This window comes from Chiloscyllium plagiosum, unplaced genomic scaffold, assembly GCF_037043375.1.
Source record: "Chiloscyllium plagiosum isolate Xiang-an unplaced genomic scaffold, Cpla_swu_hap1 HiC_scaffold_25, whole genome shotgun sequence".
NCBI lineage: Eukaryota > Metazoa > Chordata > Chondrichthyes > Orectolobiformes > Hemiscylliidae > Chiloscyllium > Chiloscyllium plagiosum.
The window spans coordinates 51,646,112-51,666,608 of NW_028270163.1; the positions used below are offsets into that span (position 1 = coordinate 51,646,112).

General features: G+C 41.6%; 1 protein-coding gene across 2 annotated transcripts in view; it reads left to right on the top strand.

Moving 5' to 3' along the window:
• Positions 1-20,497, top strand: part of LOC122562267 (centrosomal protein of 95 kDa-like) — a 61,565-nt gene that overhangs the window by 8,804 nt on the left and 32,264 nt on the right. Inside the window, exons 2-10 of one of the 2 annotated variants that reach the window (XM_088000729.1) lie at positions 1,637-1,765; positions 1,975-2,082; positions 2,743-2,853; positions 9,770-9,887; positions 12,260-12,366; positions 12,580-12,723; positions 14,333-14,589; positions 14,767-14,787; positions 16,819-16,876. In XM_088000729.1, the coding sequence (XP_087856855.1) occupies positions 1,637-1,765; positions 1,975-2,082; positions 2,743-2,853; positions 9,770-9,887; positions 12,260-12,366; positions 12,580-12,723; positions 14,333-14,589; positions 14,767-14,787; positions 16,819-16,876 (1,053 nt within the window). The remainder of the gene's footprint in view (positions 1-1,636; positions 1,766-1,974; positions 2,083-2,742; positions 2,854-9,769; positions 9,888-12,259; positions 12,367-12,579; positions 12,724-14,332; positions 14,590-14,766; positions 14,788-16,818; positions 16,877-20,497) is intronic. The other variant, XM_043715040.2, reaches the window with a different exon arrangement.

Below are 20,497 nucleotides of genomic sequence, written 5' to 3' on the forward strand. Positions count from 1 at the left end.
TCCACCAATATCATTTATTGTATCCGTTGCTCCCGATGCATTGGGGAGACTGGGCACCTCCTAGCACAGCGCTTTAGGGAACATCTCCGAGACACCCGCACCAATTAACCACACCGCCCCGTAGCCCAACATTTCAACTCCCCTCCCACTCCTCCAAGGACATGGAGGTCCCTGGGCCTCCTTCACTGCCGCTCCCTCACCACCAGACGCCTGGAGGAAGAACTCCTCATCTTCTGCCTCGGAACACTTCAACCCCAGGGCATCAATGTGGACTTCAACAGCTTCCTCATTTCCCCTTCCCCCACCTCATCCTAGTTTCAAACTTCCAGCTTCGCACTGTCCCCTTGACTTGTCCAGACTTGTCCGACCTGTCTAACTCCTTTTCCACCTATCCTCTCCTCCCTGACCTATCGCCTTCATCTCCTCCCCCACTCACCCATTGTACTCTATGCTACTCTCTCCCCTCCCCTAGCTTATCTCTCCACGCTTCAGGCTCTCTGCCTTTATTCCTGATGAAGGGCTTTTGCCCGAAATGTCGATTTCGCTGCTCCTTGGATGCTGCCTGAATTGCTCTGCTCTTCCGGCACCACTGATCCAGAATCTGGTTTCCAGCATCTGCAGTTATTGTTTTTACCCCTTAGATGCACCCTGACAGCTGGTCTTTTTCATTTTAATTGCAAATAACACAAGATCACTGGTTTGGTGTGTTGGCTAAAGTTTATAGATTTTTATGCTAGTAAGCCACTTAGGTACTTTTGACTAGCTAAAGCTATGTAGAAAATTTAACGTGGAATCTCCTCCCTATTGGAATTGTGGGGTACCTACACTAGGTGGACTGCAGTGGTTCAATGTGGCTCACTACCTTCTCAAGAACAATGAAGGTTGGACAATATATGCTCGACCAGCTAGCAAACCCCACATCCCATCACTGAATTGTTTAAAATTGGTCATAGTGCATCTTAACAAATCTAATTTTATATATTCTTTATTGTTGATGTAAACATTTTACAATGACGTACTGTTTCTTAAAGCAACAGTGGGGAAATGTAAACATGTGCTTCAAAGGATATCAGTCATTTTGAACTTTTGAACTGCAATTGGAAGCAGGATTAGGCAGTTCAGTTCCTTTGGACCTGCTCAATCATATAATGAGGTCATCGCTAATCTGATTAGAACATCAATTCCACATTCCCACTTTTACCACCTTGCTTAATAAGAATCTATCCATCCCAGCCTTTTAAAGTTAAACAAAGTTTCTGTTCCCTCCTCTTTGGAGGAAACTTCCAATGACCCTTGAAGAGAAAGTTTCGCCTCCTCTCTACTGGTGATCCCTAGTTTTAGATTCTCTCTCAAAAGCAAACATCCGCCCTGTCAAGGCGCCACAGGATTTTATATTTCAATCAAGTCACCTCACTCTTCGAAGTCCAACAGACTTTCGTTCTTTCGTTCTCTCTCTCTCTCTCTCCTGGCCTGTTAAGTGTCATTACAGTTTTTTTTAAAAGTACTCCTGGTTCAATGAGCTTCATCTTCTGTGGAAGATTATACATGCCATTTTGTTATTTACTTTAATTGTCTCACTGCTTAACACAAATTTTGTGGGGTACACTAACTTTGGTACTTTGATCCTTTATTCTAGATTGGATTACTATTGCCAATAATCTTCTTCACAAGTGCCATATTAATCAGAGGGTGACAAAGCTTTGTGAGTGTGATGCAGGTGTATTTATTGCCCTTTATGAAGCCATTCTTGGTGAAAAGGTCCCAGGTAAGTGAGTCACAATTAATAATTCATTTGTAATAAATCCTAAATTGAGAGTGTAGTGCTGGAAAAGGTCAGGTAGCATCCGAGGAGCAGGCGAATTGATGTTTCGGGTGAAATCCTGTTTAGTACTACAGTGATTTTCAAAGTTCTATTATGCTGTGCAATGTATTCAATGAGAAGTTGTAACATGTAACTTTTAAAATCTATTACAGATTACATAGCTACTCCCAAAAGTCAGGAAGATGATGTCCATAACGTACAGGCAGTGATAGATTCATTGGCTTTGGACTACTTGCAAATCAGCTTGTCGCATATAACTGGTCAGTAATAAATAAAGCTTGAACCTCGATGGAAAACACAATCTGGGGGTGGGGAGGAAAATGTTCGCACAACGTTTAGTTGAATACAGACAATGGATTATTTATCTATTGTTCACGAGGTGCTGTGTTCAGAATTTGCTTTCTGATTGTCAGGCTGCCTTTTTTTAAATTAACATTGGCAACAATTTGAAACAAACGATCATGCAACGTTCTGTCCTCGGTTGCATCAAAGTACAGTAGCACCTCGACATACGAACAACCCCGTTCACGAACAAATCAGTTTACGAACAGAATTGTACGTAAAATTTTGTTTCAACGTATGTGTGAAATTCAAGGTACAAATGCAAAAAGCCAGTGTGTGACCACGTGGTTTCATTGTTCTGCTTTGCTACGCACTTGAACGCGTGATCTCATTCAGTTCGTCTTTGGCGCGTGCACTGTGAACAGCGTTCGTTGCTACGTCCAAGCATTTCGAACAATGGGAAAAATTGATTCAGTTCGCCAACTTTTCGGTTCGCAAACCGGGAGCCAGAACGGATTAAGTTCGTAAGTCGAGGCGCTACTGTATTAGAAATATGGGCATAAATTTAGGGTAACAGAAAAAAGTAATTTGTCAAAGCATTTGTGTAAATTGATGCTTTTTTGTTTCCTCTTGCTTAGGAGAGAATATTATTCAGAGTGACCAAGAAAATATACGGAATTTGTTAGAAATCTTTGATGGTTTGTTAGAATATCTCACAGAACAGATAAGCGATGCTTCCTCCCAGCACGGTGAGTAGTTGTGATTTTAATAAACTCAGCAGAATGAAGAGCTGTCTAGTTGACTAGCCTTTGAAAATTGTTTTATTCATTGATCATAACCCACTTTTTTTATGACACAACTTAAATTAAATGTGAACTTGAACTTTGGCCTTAGTACTTACAGGAAACATCCCTACACATGCATTGCAGAGGTTCAAAAAAACTCACCACAACTTTTAGGGTAATTGAGGATGACACAGTCAGCAATGTCCATGTCTCAGAATTGCAAATAAAACAAAACTTAGATTGTGCAAACTGTGCTGAAGTGCTCTTTTAACTCCTTCCATTTCCTTCAGATCAAAGTGGTGTGGCATGGGTACCTTCATAGGCCTTAATAATGCCTGTCTCTTTGTTTCATGTACTCCACATTCCTCCCTCCAGTCCTTCTCTGGCCCATTCCAACACCTTCCTCCAGTATATCAATGACATCATCCATGCTGCCTCCCTCTCTGGGATTAGAGAAAATTATCTATTTTGTTTTCTACTCTGCTGTCAGCTTTACCTGGTCCATCTGATTTCTCCCTTCTCCTCCTCTTTGACATCTGTTTCCATTTCTGGGGATAGGCTGGTCATCAATATCCACTATATTTACTCCCATATTTACTTTGACTGTACATCCTCACACCCTGTTTCCTAGAAAGAACATAGGACATAGAAATGGATAGCACAGAACAGGCCCTTCAGCCCATGATGTTGTACCGAGGATTAATCCTAATATAAAATAAAATAACCTACCTACACATCCTTCAATTCACTGCTGTCCATGTGCATGTCCAGCAGTCACTTAAATGTCCCAAATGACTCTGCTTCAACCACCGTTGGCAACGCATTTCATGCGTTCACAACTCTGTGTAAAGAACCTGCCTCTGACGTCGTCTCTATACCTTTCTCCTAATATCTTAAAACTATGACCCCTCGTGCTAGTCATTCTTTTCCTGGGGAAAAGAGTTTGGCTATCGATTCTACCCATGCCTCTCATACCTTGTACACCTCGATCAGGGCACCTCTCTTCCTCCTCTTCTCCAGAGAGAAAAGTCTGAGCTTAGTCAACCTCTCTTCGAAAGACAAGCCTTCCAATCCAGGCAGAATCCTGATAAACCTTTGCACCCTTTCCAAAGCCTCTGCATCTTTCCTGTAATAGAGTGACCAGAAGTTGACACAATATTCTAAGTGTGGTCTTACCAGGGTTTTGTAGAGCTGCAGCAAAACCTTGTGACTCTTAAACTCAATCCCCCTGTTAATGAAAGCCAAAACACCATATGCTTTCTTAACAACGCTATCCACTTGGGTGGCAACTTTGAGGGATCTGTGCACTTGAAAGCCAAGATCCTGCTGTTCCACCACACTGTCAAGAACCCTGTCTTTAATCCTACATTCAGCATTCGGGTTTGACTTTCCAAAAGGCGTCACTTCACATTTATCTAGTTTGAACTCCATCTGCCATATCTCAACCCAGCTCTGCATCCTGTCAATGTCGAGTTGCAGCCTGCAACAACCCTCGATACTATCAATAGCACTTCCAATCTTTGTGTCATCTGCAAATTTACTAACCCACCCCTCAACCTCCTCGTCATAGTCATTTATAAAAACTACAAAGAGCAGAGGCCCAAGAACAGAGCCCTGTGGGACACCACTCGCCACTGACCTCAAGGCAGAATACTTTCCATCTACAACCACTCTCTGCCTTCTGTCAGCCAACCAATTCTGAATCCAGATAGCCAAATCTCCCTGTATCCCATATCTCCTGACTTTATGAATGAGCCTACCATGGGGAACCTTGTGAAATGTCTTGCTGAAGTCCATGTACACCACATCCTCTGCCAAACCTTTGTCAACCTGTCTCGTCACCTCCTTCATAAGATTTGTGAGGCATGACCTGCCCCCTCAAAGCCATGCTGACTGCTTTTAATCATGCTATGCTTTTCCAAATAATCATAAATCCTATCCCTCAGAATTCTTTCCAAAACTTTGCTGACCACAGACATAAGACTGACTGGTCTGTAATTGCCAGGGATTTCCCTATTATCCTTCTTGAAAAAGGAACAACACTCACCTATTTCCAATCCTCCGCTACACTCCTGTGGAGAGTGAGGAAACAAAGTTCTTCGCCAGCAGCTTAGCAACCTCCTTTCTTGCTTCCCGGTGCAGCCTGCAATAAATCTGGTCTGACCCTGGAGACTTACAATCTTACTGTTTACCAAAGTTTCCAGCACATCAACTTCCTCAATCTTGATCTGTTCAAGCCTGTTTTCCTGCTCCTCAAAATTCTCATTCACAACAAGGTCCCTTTCCTTAGTAAAAAACTGAAGCAAACAACTAATTTAAGGCTTCCCCTATCTGCTTTTACTCCCACACACAAGTTCCCTACGCTATCCCTGACCGGCTCTACCTTATCTCTGATCGCTCTCTTATTCCTCACGTATGAGTAAAATGCCTTTAAATTCTCCCTAATCCTTCTGAGCCTTTTTTTGTGTCCTCTCCTAGCTCTCCTCAATCCATTTTGAGGTCCTTTCTAGTAAGCCTGTAATCCTCCAAAGCTTTGTTAGATCCTTGTTTCCTCCACCTTACGTAAGCTGCCTTCTTCCTTTTGACGAGAAGCTCCTCAGTTCTTGTTATCCAAGGCTCCTTTTAATCTTGGCCCTTCTTGCCTGGCTCATTGCCGAGTACCAAATCCAAAATGGCCTGTCCCCTCATTGGCCTGTCTACATCCTGAGTAAGGGAACCCTCCTGAATACACCTTACAAGAACAGCGCTATCCAAACCATCTGCACTAAGGAGGTTCCAATCAATATTGAAGTCACCCATAACAGCAACCCTGCTACATCTGCATTTTTCCAAAATCTGCTGGCCTATGAGTTCTTCGATCTCCGTACTGCTATTAGGGGGTCTGTAGAAAACCCCAATGAAGTGGCTGTTTCCTTGTTGATCGTAACTTCCACCCATATGACTTCCTCGACAACCTCCCTTTCTGTAGTTGTGACACACTCCCTGATTAGCAATTCTACACCCCCTCCTCTTTTTTTTTTTTTTCCCCTATCCCTGTTCTTTTTAAATGTTCTAAGCCCTGGAATATCTAGCAACCATTCCTGGTTGTGTGAAACCCACGTCTCCATTATGGCCACAACATCATAGTCCCAAGTACTGATTTATGCTCTTAAGTTCATCACTCTTATTTCTGACGCTCTTTGCGTTTTAAAGTAGACACAATTTAATCGGTCTCTTTGTTTCATCACATGAGAAACCTCCCTGATAGATTCACCACATCCTGTCACTGCCCCATCTACAACTACCCCCCTCTCCGATGTTTAGCTCTGGTTCCTACCCCCCTGCCAAACTAGTTTAAACCCTCATTAACCACACGAGCAAATCTCCTACCCAGGAAATTTGTGCCCCTCCAGTTCAGGTGCAACCCGTCCTTCATGTACGGGTCCCACCTTCCCCAGAAGGCATCCCAATGGTCTTAAGTATCTGAAGCCCTCCCCCCTGCACCAGCTGCGCAGCCATGTGTTAAACTGTACTTGCTGCCTGTTCCTCACCTCACTATCTTATGGCACCGGGAGCAAACCTGAGATCACTACTCTACTTGTCCTGCTCTTCAGTTTCCAACCTAACTCTCTGTAGTCACTTCTCAGATCCTCAATCCCTTTCCTGGCTATATCATTGGTGCCAACGCGTACAGCGATTTCTGGCTGCTCACCCTCTCCTTTAAGAATCTTGTAAACCTGATTTGGCAACATCCTGGACCCTGGCACCGGGGAGGCAACATATTTCCAGGAGTCCCGTTTCTGATTACAAAATATCCTGTCAATCCGTCTAACTATTGAGTCCCCTACCACTAGTGCTTTTCTATCCAGCCAGACTGCTGACTGCTGACTGCCAGACTACTGCGACCCCTAGGACTCATAACGGCACACAAACCAACAGCCACGCTCAGACAACAACTCACCAGAACGAAGGACCCGATACCCAACATGAGCAAAACGAATGTAGTGTACAAAATACCATGCAAGGACTACACAAAACACTATATAGGACAAACAGGAAGACAGCTAATAATCCGCATACATGAACATCAACTAGCCACGAAACGACACGACCAGCTATCCTTAGTAGCCACACACGCAGACAACAAGCAACATGAATTCGACTGGGACAACACTACTATCATAGGGCAAGCCAGACAGAGAACAGCCAGGGAATTCCTAGAGGCATGGCATTCATCCACAAACTCCATCAACAAACACATCGACCTGGACCCAATATACCAACCACTACAGCGGACAGCTGAAACTGACAACCGGAAGCGGCAGGGACAGACTACTATAAATACCAGAGGAAACATCAAAGAAGCGCTTCGCAGGAGGCTCCCAAGCACTGAGGATGTCGCCTAGCCAGGGGACAAAACGTTTGCAACAAAAACTTGCAGCTCGGCGAACAGAACCACAACAACGAGCACCCGAGCTACAAATCTTCGCACAAACTTTGAAGGTTCATAGTTTGTTGAAAATGAAGTCACAGATAGATATAGGACAGGACAGTGAAGAAGGCATTTGGCATGCTTTCCTTTTACCGGTCAGACCATTGAGTATAGGAGCTGGGAGGTCATGTTGCAGCTATACAGGACATTGGTAGGGCTACTTTTGGAATACAGCATGCAATTCTGATCTCCCTACTATAGAAAGGATTTTTTTGATACTTGAAAGGATTAGAAAAGATTAACAAGGATATTGCCAGGTTTGGAGGGTTTCAGCTATACTAAGAGGCTGAATAGGCTGGTGCTGTATTCCCTGCAGCATCAGAGGTGGGGAGTGGGGGTGACCTTTTTAGAGGCTCATGAAATCATGAGGAGCATGGTTAGAGTAAATAGGCTAGGTCTTTTCCACTGGGTGGGGAGTCCAAAATTGAAAGCCATAGTGGAAAGATTTGAAAGACACCCAAGGGGCAACTTTTTTTCACGCAGTGCTGCATGTATCAAATGAGCTGCCAGAGGAAGTGGAGGTGGCTGGTATAATTACAACATTTAAAATAATAGGAAGGGCTTGGAAGGATATGGGCCAAATGCTGGCAGATGTGACTAGGTTGATTTAGGATATCTGGTTGGCATGGACAAGTTGGATCAACTCTGTTTATGATTCTGTCTGTTCTGATGATGCAAACTTCAACAAGGGGGCCACCAAAAGGTCAACCTTCTTCCTCAACTGAGGTTTCCTCACCACTGTGATTGATAGGGCCCTCAGCTATGTCCAAACAATGCAGAACCTTGGCCCTAACTGTATCTCTCCTTCAACTGCTGATGGGGTTCTCTTTGTCCTTTCCTACAATCTCAACAGCATCCACTCCAAAGATCATTAATGGCAATTTCTGCCATGTCAAGCAGAATGCCACCATTCATTCCCCTCCCTTGTCTGCCTACTACAGGATCATTCACTCTGGGACACCTTGGTTCACTCTTCCTCCACTCCCAACACGTCCACACGCTCCCATGCACCTTCCCTTGCAATGCAGAAGGTGTAACACTTGTCCATTTACTTCCACCCTCTTCACTGTCCAAAGCCTGAGGCACACTTTCCAGATGAAGCAGCACCTTACCTGCACTTCAATCTAGTCTACTGTATTTGCTGTTCAGTTTCTCTGCTATGCTGGGGAGACAGCGCAGACAGAATGACCGTTTTGTAGAATATATACTTTGTCTGCAGAAATTACCCCAAGCTTCCAGTTGCTTGCCACTTCAATGCAGCAGCACGATCCCTTGGCAGCACCTGTCTCAGGCTTGATGAGGCAAAGCTCAGCACAAGCTGGAAAAACAGCACCTCACTTTCCACTTGGCAACCCTGCAGCCTTTTGGACTTTGTATCAAATTGAACAAGTTTAAGGCTTGAGCACCTTCTCCCATGTCCTTACCCAACCCCCATGGAGCAGGCTTTGTCATCACATGGTCTGCTACCACAAGCATCCCATTGTCAACCACTAATGATTTCCAGGATTCTCCCAGGCTGACCATTTTTACTCCTCCTCCTCTTGTCTGCTGAAGTGTCCTTTTTCCTCTCCTGCATGCTTTGGGCTCTATTTATTGTGGACTCATCAGCACGCTCTCTTTCTCTTCTCCTTTTCCTCCTTTTTTTTTATTTTACACACAGCACTGCCACAAAAGCACGGACCTGCACATACTATCACGTCAGGAAATTAAATCCTGATCTTCAAACTACACTGATGTATCTGGTCTCTGCTGAAACTGTACGAGAGATGGTACAATTGGCCTCTGTCTTGCTTAAGAAGTGGACAATTTTTGACCTGGTTCTTGCTGTAAGTTAACTAACTAAATCATAAGAGGTGTACCTTTTTTGATGAGGAAGCATTGGCCTTCGCTATAACTCTCCATACAATCAGATAACTTTTCAAGGCTCGTGAATAGTGACCAATTGACATTAGATTAGATTAGATTACTTACAGTGTGGAAACAGGCCCTTTGGCCCAACAAGTCCACACCGCCCCGCCGAAGCGCAACCCACCCATACCCCTACATTTACCCCTTACCTAACACTATGGGCAATTTAGCATGGCCAATTCACCTGACCTGCACATCTTTGGACTGTGGGAGGAAACCGGAGCACCCGGAGGAAACCCACGCAAACTCCACACAGTCAGTCGCCTGAGGCGGGAATTGCACCCGGGTCTCTGGCGCTGTGAGGCAGCAGTGCTAACCACTGTGCCACCGTGCCGCCCGTGACATACTGAATTATGACTGATTATTATATGAAGACAAATCCTTTGAGGAGGCAAGGAGGAAAAGATGAAAGAACTTTTAAAAACAGAATTGCTTTTTACTTTGGTAAATAAAATTAGTTTGAATTTTTTTTTCTCTAATATACTTGTATTTTTAAAATAGATGATCCTGATTTGCTGTCTAATGAAGCAATATCTGTAATAAGAAGTGTACTTCAAGAAGAATTCAGGGACTCATACAAAGAGACGGTACCTGATGCAGGAGCACATTCATCAAAAGCGTAGGATCTTTTTTTGAATTTAGTGAACCTAAGTAATATTTTATTTCCTGAATTAATTACTTCCGTACAAGAAGTTTTGCTTGTACAACAATTGCTTTGTCTGAAACAAAAACAGAAATTTCTGGAAAATCTCAGTAGGTCTGGCAATGACTATAGAGAGAATAAGTTAATATTTTTTGGGTCCAGTGACCCTTCATCAGCTTTGACTCAGTTGTGTTCTCTCGAATAGTTCAAAACCTCAAATTCAAATCCTGCTCCAAGGCAAGAGGACGCAACTTACGCTGCCACTTAAAATGCTGTGCTAAGTGAGTGCTATGTTGTCGGATCGTTTTGTAAATTGCATATTAAGGTGACCCTCCTCTTGTAAAAAAAAAAGGTGATTTATTTAGATGCATGGCCCCTTTAATGTTTATAAACTCACTTGTATAATTTAAAAGGACTGACTTGATGTGGCTGCACAACTTCCCCCAGCCTACCTATTCAGTTGGATGTGAAAGATTTTTATAGCATTATGCGAAAGGGCGACAGGAGGACTTCTGGCCTACAATCCTATCTCAGTTATTCTTTTAAGTTTAATGATGTTGGCTATTTTCCAAACTGACTGCTGTGTTTTGTCAAAGTTTTTAATTTTTTAACAAAAATAATGGAGATGGTACCTCTTGAACAGTGATTTTGAATATGGTTGTTAAAAGGTGCCTCAGGCCTTATTATTGCATATATAGTTATCTGGCTGCAAGAGAAAATTTCCATCAAAATAAACCGCATGAACCACTAATATGCATCTAAATACTGTGACTACATCAGAGGCTGGGATTTCTGGAAGTAACTTTGTCCAGAAGGCATAAGTCATGAATATGTTGGGATACACTTATGATGGTACTATGGTTTTAAGAGATCTGTTTTGTCCTTATTTTTGTTTTATGAAGGGAGGTTGACTCTGGTATTGGGTGGTCTGTTCCAAGCCAATAAAATAAACAGCTTGTGAGGCCTTGGTTGTTTTTTTTAAAGTTGGAACAATTAAAGCAACAGAACCAGGATTTTAGTTTAACTTTCAGTAGCTGTTGGGGTTTGGAAGCTGCTGTATATTTCCTGCTGCTCTCCCGTCCGTGTTCTCTTTCCCGCTCACTCTGCCAGAGTTTTCTGTTGATGGTCTTTGCTCCTGGACTGGAGAAACATTGCCTGTGAGACAATCTATTTTACTGAATTTGCCTCTGCCAAGGGTGTGTTTATGGGATGGTACTGTATTGGAACAGTTACTGTTTATTAGTTAAATAATCTAATATTCTGTTAAGTTTCCAGCAGAGTTGTTGTTCCAATTCTTTCTTTTAGTATGCTTACACTATAATAAAAATAGTGTTTTTCTTCAAGGCTGGTAATTTGACTAATTGAATTACATCTGGAACACAATGCTTTATAATTTCCCTTTTTTCTTTCTTTGAAAAAAAGAGAAAATCTCAGTCTAATCCAGCTTCGTAATATATTTTTGAGGAGGTTAGGTTTGGTCTGGTCCATAACACACGCTCCACCTGCGTGAATGAGTGCAGCTTCAACAACAATCGTCTAACTCCATGCCATCAAGGACTAAATTGCTTGATTGGCACCCTATTGTCCACATTCAACATTTACTCCCTTCTCTATTGCATAGTGGCAGCAATATGTAGCGTCTGCAAAATGTAGTTAGTCAAATCACCAAGTCGCAGTCCAAACCTGCAAACTCTGCCACCTGGAAAAGTGAGGCAATAGCTTTGGGGTAGAACTATATCTTCAAGTTCCCACCCAAACTATACACCATCCTGACATTATTAGTGCTTGAAAGTCTGAGGAGTAACAGACTCCACATTAACTCTGCTTTCGCCTGCTGAGTTTTGCCAACAATTTCTGTTTTTTGTTGTGACATCATTAGTTCTTTGTTTATTATGAGTGATCTCTAGTGCTGGGTCAAACTCGTGCTGCTTTCTTGTTCAAAACTGATTCCAAAGATGACTTCTGTTCAACAAGGCAGCTCGCTGAACCACCTTCAGGATAATTGGGGATGGGTAATAAAAGCTGACTGAGCCAATGGTGCCCACGTCCGATGAATGAAAGAATTTGGAGAGGGGGGAGAAAGAGAAACTGAATTTAAAACTAACTACAAAGCAGTCCTATGTTGTAACACTGTCATGATGATAACATTTCAAAACATTGATGGGAACAATTTGAGTTCTACATATGTGATAATCGAAATAAAACCTTTTCTTTGCAGTTGTGCCTATTAACATTCTTGAGCTTGGCCAATTTTTTTTTTAAACTGTTTGTCAAAACTTGCATGTAATTATAAACTATAATCTGATTTTTCACGCATTTCAAAAATGATTTTTTTTAAACTGGCCTAGTTCATCATCTTCTGCTACTACCTGGAATGGAGCAGGATCTGAATCCACCAATGAGCTCATCCGACTTGGTGAATCTGCTTGTACATACAGCCACAGAAAGAATGCAGGTAATTGCTGATTCTCTTTCAATAAGACACCAGTATTGTGGTCTGTGGTTACATTAGTTTTGCTGTATGCTTTATCACATTAATATTTTAAAAATTGCTCCTCCTGTGTCCATTACTACGTTTTTATTAGGGCCTTCTAATGCAATTTAAAGTTGTTTTAATTTGTATTTGACCTTTTTTTTAAGGATTGTCTGTCTTTTTTGCTTTCTTGAGACCTGTCTGAATATTATCAAATTGTCAAGCAGTCAGAACAAAAGTTAGAAATATTGGACCAAGGACAAAATGGATTTTGCTGCTTTCCTCTTGGTTCTGCACCTGTACCTGACACTAATGGAGAAAAAATGATGAAACCAGGAAGTAAGTGAAAATATAATGTTTGTTTATAAATGGTGCCGTCTAGCTGGGTGAGGAACTTGGATTTTCTTTTATAAATAACTATGCCTACTGGGATACTGCTGTAATTGTTTTTGACGAGGAGCTTCTGAATTTGAATCCCAGGACTGCCTCAATTTTTTTTCCCCCCCTACTCTGCAACCTGATCCCTTGTCTTCTGAGTAATGGGGAGATGTTGGCCTAGTGGTATTATTTACTAAACAATTAATCCAGGTAAACTTATGGGTACCTAGATTCAAATTCCACCATGGCAGATGGCTGAATAGAATTCAGTAAAATTATAGAATGATAACCATGAAACTGTGGTTGATTTGTTAGAAAAACCCATTTCATTAAGTCCTTTTAGGAGACTGCCATCCTTACCTGTTCTGGCCTACACGTGACTCCAGATCCATAGCAATGTGTTTGACTCTTAACTACCCTCTGGACAATAAGTGCTAGTCTAGCCTGTGATGCTTACATCCCATGAATAAATTAAAAATGGTGATATGATAGGAAAATACTAGCAACAAACAGTTGTGGAAAGAGATGATATTTCAGGTCAACGGTTTTGTAATAAAATAGGAAAAAGATGCAGTGAACTTTTTAAGGCGAGTACAGAGCTTGGAAGTAGTGGCAAAGGGAAGCAAGGATTAAAGTATAAAATGGTGCAATTCAAAAGGAACACCTCTAAATTTTTTCCATTCTGAAGAAAGGTCATTGCTCTGAAGCATCAGCTCTGTTTATTCCACCTGCCCTCTACCCCGTGAAATAAAAACTAAATATGCTCATCACTTGAACTCATTTGCAGTGGATCAAATTCTTTTGTGTGAGACCTAAGGCAGCATGATGTGTGTTTCACAAAAGTTGATTCTCTGCTTTTTACTATTGAAGTTACTTGACCTAATTTAAAACTTTTTTTTATTTTGACTTTTGATTTTGCAATTGTACAATAATATCTAATTTCACAATCTAGATAACTCTCAACTTCTCTGAAATGCAGAAATAGCAAGCCAGAGCAAAAACAAGTGTGGTCTTCTCAGAAGCTAAAGTAATAACCTATATTATTAAGATGTGGTTCAAGACTCGGTGGCATTGTGAGCAATTTGCCTGAACCGTTCATTACAAACTTTTTTTTTTAAATTTCCTCAACTGTTGTGCTGTTGATGGATTAACTTGGGGATCTAGACCAGTAATCCAATGCAGCAGGCATCCCTGATTGCCAGCATTAACAAAACCTCATGTGGAAGCTCAAACTAAAACATTAGTGTTACTATTAAGCCTAATATAGGATGTCTGGATGATTCATGAAGACTATACATTTCAATCTGTACCTGTGACTTTGCTGAAAATGTCCATCCTCTATATCTGACACTGATAAAGATTTGGTTTTGAAAGACCATGACAAGGCTCAATATTGCATATTATAATTTTTCCTGATGAACTATTTGAATATTCCATTCAAAAACTAGGGAGAATTACAGTTTACCGTTTTGCCATTTCTAACAAATATTCCAAATGTAGTGCATTTAAACGGTCACTGGCCATCTTTTATACTAGACTGTTTTAAAATAACATCTTTTTTTTTTTAAAGGATCTGTTGATAATTTGCCTTCCAAGGATCATTCCACTGGATTAATCACTAATGCTTTGCAGCTTGGGGAGCCCATTCGACCTGCCATTCCCTTGCAGTCTCCTTACCACCCTCCTGAGTATGGGCCTCCAGTCCAAGGTGCACAGTTAATTGGTTATCAGTCTATCTCTGATACGACATTAGTGGCTAGTGAGAAAGACCAATCCGCCATCCAGACAGGAGAGCTGAAAGTGAAACGAGTAACCCCTGTTCATAATGTGAGTAGGTTGAAATTTTGAATGTACTTTTGATGTAATTAATCATGTTTGCAGACCACATTTGTGGATTCTGCATTAAGCTTACTCCTCTTAAACGCTTGTGATTCTACAGTAAATGTAGCTTTCTCTCTGTTTGAATCAACATGGTTAACTTGTACACCTTTTCTTAATTTTCAGAGTAAAGTCAAAAGAGGTGTGGTAAGGGACAACACCTGCTAGAAACTTCAAATAAAGCAAAATTGCAGGTCCCACAGTATTTACTATAAATGGGACGATATGTATGTGAGGCATAGTTTTTGTGGAGTTATATCATTCCACATCAGAAAGTTTTATTACATAAAATGATTGTCATGAGCTCCTGAGTTGATTTAAGCTAATTAAAATTCAGCTACCATAGTTTTTGCTGTCCTTTTATGAAACACTGATTTGGTATAGGAGCACAGGACTTTACTGGGCTTTCTAAAAGGGAATGTGATACACTAGCCCAATCGCCAGCCGCTCCCACATTGATTAGACTGATGAAAATGTAACTCTCTGTAATCCATTGACTAAAAAGCATTTTCTTTGCATCAATTTCTTAGCACTGCATTAGTTAATACTGTACTGCACTTTGAACACTGCCAAGTGTAGGAATGGTTGAGGGGAGCAAAAATCTTAGTTATTTGAGGTATAACAGAACTGAAAGGAGTGCATTTCCTTATACTAATCGAAGGCGTTTTCCTTTCAACATTTGAAAAAAAGTTAAGTATGCTTGAAGACTTAAAAATGCAGCAGGGAAACGGACCCTTTGGTCTGACCAGTTCATGCAGACTGGAAATTCTAAATTAGTCCAGTCCCATTTGTCAGCATTTGGGCCATATCCCTCCTATTCATATACCCATCCAGATGCCTTTTAAATGTTGTAATTGTACCAGCCACTTCCACTTCCTGCAGCAGATCATTCCATACATACACCACCTTCAGCATGACAAAGTTGCCCCTTAAATCTCTTTTAAATCTTTCCCTTCTCACCTTAAACCGGTGACCTCCAGTTTCCCCCCCCCCCCGGGAAAATATTTTGTCTGTTTACCCTATCTGTGCCCCCATGATTTTATAAACCTTTATAAGGTTACCCCTCGGCTTCTGATACTCTAGGAAAAATAGCCCCAGTCAATTCAGCCTGTCCCTGTAGCTCAAATTCTCATTAGCAACATCCTTGTAAATCTGTTCTGAACTCTAAAGTTTCACAACATCCTTCCTATAGAAGGGAAACCAGAATTGAACACAGTATTCCAAAAGTAGCCTAACCAATGTCCCATACAGCTTCAAAATGAAATCCCAACTCCTATACTCAATGCACTAGCCAGTTCTTCCAGATGGACAAATAACCTGCGACTGTGCAGCAGTACAGCTGCAATGGCATGATCTTCCTGACACCCCTCTGATCAACAGTGCGAATAACTCTCATTCAATGTAAGAATCAACACCATACCTTTGGTCCAATGAGCTAAAAAGAATAACAATATCTGGCTATAACACACTAGTACCGAAGCATAAACAAAACCGTTTTAGTTGCATTTGAGATGAGTAAAGAGAAGTTAAAAGAAGAACAATGAACATCTCATTCAGTTACAGTTAACTGTCAAACCATCTACAAACTACTCCGTGAAGCAAAGCTCTTGGATAATCTAAAATACATCTTGTGGGGAAAATACTGCAAAGATTATCCAATAAGTAGAATGATTCAAAAGAAGAGTTGAAGAGCAAAGTGAATTGAGAATAGCATAACTCGTTATAATAATGCCTGATTGGAAATAAGTGCAAAAAATAAACCTCTTAAATATTTAGTGCTCTGAAAAATGAGTTTCTAAACATTGTTTGAGTTTGATATAATCAACACATAAGTATTATAAAGTGGAAGAATTGTACTTGGATGAACACAGGAAAACAATTTGGTCAGATCAGAAAATGCTGGAAAATCTCAGCAGGTCTGGCAGCATCTGTAAGGAGAGAAAAGAGCTGACGTTTCGAGTCTAACAGATTTTCCAGCATTTTCTCTTTTGGTTTCAGATTCCAACATCCGCAGTAATTTGCTTTTATTTGGTCAGATCAGAGGTTCTGAGACTACTGACATTCTTCTTAGTGCTTATCTTTTAGTTAATTGCATCTTAAATATCTATAATTTGCAAGCTATTTTGAATGCAGTGCATGGTGTTTTTGTCTCCTTTTGATGTCTTGAATTCCCTCAAGGTTCCAGATGTGCATGAAAACATTCCTTCAAAGATGACACCATCAAGGTTATCCCCAGGTGAGAATGCTGTTTACTATTTCACCTCCTTAGTACAGGAGTATGCTGTTCCATAGATTTGAATGCCAGATTTAGTCTGCAAAGAATTGTATAATCAAAGATTTACAGATAATTCTGAAACAGTGCTGGAAACACTCAACAGGTCATTTAACTTGTAGAAAGCCAGAAACATTATAATGAGTTCAAAGCTTCATTCTTTTTCATTACTGACTAGACCGTTTATTGCCCAACCCTAGTTGCCCTTGAGAAGGTGGCGGTGAGAGTAATAAAACCATAAGAATAGGGGAGAAGGTTTGGAGGACTGGCATTGGTAATCAGTGATAGTATCGCAGCTGCAGAAAGGGAGATCGTTGAAGAGGGTTTGACTGCAGAGTTCTTATGGGTGGAAGTCAGAAACCGAAAAGGGGCAGTCCATTTATTAGGAGATTTTAACAGGCCCCCCCAATAGCAATAAAGACACTGAGGAACAGATTGGGAGGCAGAGTTTGGAAATGTGTAGAAGAACAGGGTTGTTGTCATGGATGACTTTAACTTTCCTAATGTTCATTGGAACCTACTTAATTCAAATAATTTGGATGGAGCAGTTTGTCAGCTGCCGCAATATGTACATTGGCTGACTAGAGGGGAGGCCATATTGGATTTGGCGCTTGGCAATGAACCATGCCATGTGTCAAATCTCTTGGTGGGAGAACATTTTGGTGGTAGTGATCACAACTCCGTGACCTTTACTATTCTCTTAGGGAGGGATAGGAGTAGATAGTATAGGAAAGTATTTAATTTTGGGAGGGCAAATTACAATGCTGTTAGGCAGAAACTGGGGGGCCTAACTTGGGAACAGATTTTCTCAGGGAAATGCAAAACAGAAATGTGGAGGTTGTTTAGCAAGCACCCAATAGTGCTGGACAGGTTTGTTACACTGACGCGAGGAAGGGATGGTAGTTTGAAAGAACCTTGGGTGATAAGGGATGTGGAACATCTCGTCAAGAGAAAAAAGGAAGCTTGCTTTAAGGTTGAGGAGGCAAGGATCAGACGGCTTTAGAGGATTACAAGATCGGCAGGAAGGAACTGAAGAATGGACTTAAGAGAGCTAGAAGGGGGCATGAAAATGATTTAGCGGGTAGAATTAAGGAAGACCCTAAGGCATTCTACTCAGGTGAGAACAAGAGGATGGCCAGACTGAGGGTAGGGCTGATCATGGATAGTGGAGGGAACATGTGCCAGGAGTCATAGGGGAGATCCTTAATGAATACTTTGCTTCAGTGTTCACTACTGAAAGGGACCATAATGTTTCTGAGATCAGTGTGAAACAGGCTGATCTGCTAGATCTGGTTAATGATAGGAAGGAGGGTGTGCTGAAAACTTTGATAAACATAAGGATAGATTAAATCCCCTGGTCCAGACAGGATAGAGTTGAGAGTGTGGTGCTGGAAAAGTACAGCGTCAGGCATCATCTGAGGAGAAGGAAACTCGACGTTTCAGGCAAAAGCCCTTCATCCGAAATGTCGAATTAAAAATTTTTTTTTTTTTTAGAATTTTTTTTTTCTTCCTGCTCCTCAGATGCTGCCTGACCTGCCACACTCCTGACTCTAATCTCCAGCATCTGCAGTCCTCCCTTTCGCCCAGACAGGATATACCCTAGGTTACTACAGGAAACAAGGGAAGAGATTGCTGAGCAATAGGCTATGATATTTCCCCACTGTCCACTGGAGTAGTGCCAGATGATTGGAGGGTGGCAAATGTTATTCCCTTGTTCAAGAAAGGGAATAGGGATAATCCTGGGAATTACAGACCAGTCACAGTTTTGGAGAGGAATCTGAGACAGAATTTGATTACTTGGAAAGCATGGCTTTGTGAGGGGCGGGTCATGCCTCTCAACCTTATTGAATTCTTTGAGGATGTGACAAAACATGATGAAGATAGAGCAGTGGGTGTGGTGTACGTGGATTTTTAGCAAGGTGCTTGATAAGGTTCCCCATGGTAGACTCCTTCAGAAAGTAAGGAGGCATGGGATACAGGGAAACATTTCTGTTTGGATACAGAATTAGCTGGCCATAGACAGTGGGTGGTGGTAGATGGAAAGTATTCATGCTGGAGCTGGGTGACCAATGGTGTTCCACAGGGATCGGTTCTAGGACCTCTGCTCTTTGTGATTTAAAAAAAAAATGACTTGGATCAGGAAGTGGAAAGGTCGGTTAGTAAGTTTGCTGTTGACACAAAGGTTGGTGGAGTTGTGGATAGTGTGGAGGTTGGTTGCAATGAGACATTGACAGGATACAGAACTGGGCTGATAAGTGGCAGATGGAGTTCAACCTGGAAAAGCGTGAAGTCATTCACTTTGGTAGTTCAAAGTTGAATGCAGAATACAAGGTTAAAGGCAGGAATCTTGGCAGTGTGGAGGAACAGAGGGATCTTTGGGTCCATGTCCACAGATCCCTCAAAGTTGCCAGCCAAGTTGATAGGGTTGTTAAGAAGGCCTATGATGTGTTTGGTTTCATTAGCAAGGGTATTGAGTTTGAGTCACAAGGTTATGTTGTAGCTCGAACGAGGCTTGGTTAGACCACACTTGGAATTTGTGTTCAGTTCTGGTTGCCTTATAGGAAAGATGTGGAAGCTTTAGAGAGAGTGCAGAGGAGATTTACCAGAATGCTGCCTGGACTGGACGGTGTGTCTTATGAAGCAAGGTTGTGGGTGCTAGTGCTTTTCTTGTTGGAGCAAAGAAGGATGAAAGGTGAATTGGCAGGTGTACAAGATGATGAGGTGCATAGATAGATTGAATAGCAAGAGACTTTTTCCCATCGCAGATTTGCCTATCACAAGGGGGCATAATTTTAAAGTAATTACAGTTAGGTTTAGGGGAGATGTCAGAGGTAGGTTTTTACTCACTGGTGGGGAGCAGACTTTTTAAAAACTCCGAGTCCCAGAAGAAAGGCATTTAATCGATTAACCGAATAGTCGATTGTCCAAACTAAGTAATGCCCGCCCATCTCGTTTGGATAATCTAGGTTCCCCCGTATAGGGTAATCTGATCTTAGAGTAGGATAAAAGGCTGGCACAACATCAAGGACCAAAGGGCCTATATTGTGCTGTACTGTTCTATGTTCTAAGAAAAAGGAATATGAGTAAGCTGTTTGGCCCCTTGAGCCCACTGCACCATTCATGGCTGATCTGACATTCCTGACGTCCACTTTCCTGCCCTTTCGTCTAACCCTTGATTTTTTTTTTTTCCTTGCTGTCCAATAATTTAGCAATCTCAGCCTTCAATACACACCAGGACACTGCCCCACACACTCTGTGGCAAGGTGTTCCAAAGGCTTTCAACCCTCAGAAGAAATACCTCCTCAGTTCCATCTTAAATTGGTGTCCCTTTATTCTGAGACTGAGCTCTGGTCGGAGAGTTAGCCATGAGGGGAAACATTCTCAGTATTTACCCAGTCAAGCCCCTTAAGAATCCTAATTGTTTCAATGAAATCACCATTAATTCTTCTGAACTCGAGAGGAGAGTCCCAACCTACTTAATCTTTTGCTCATAGATGATCGCTTCATAGTGGGGATCATCCCAGTGAACTTTCTCTGAACTGCCTCCAATGAAATTATATCTTTCCTTTTTAAATATGTGGACCA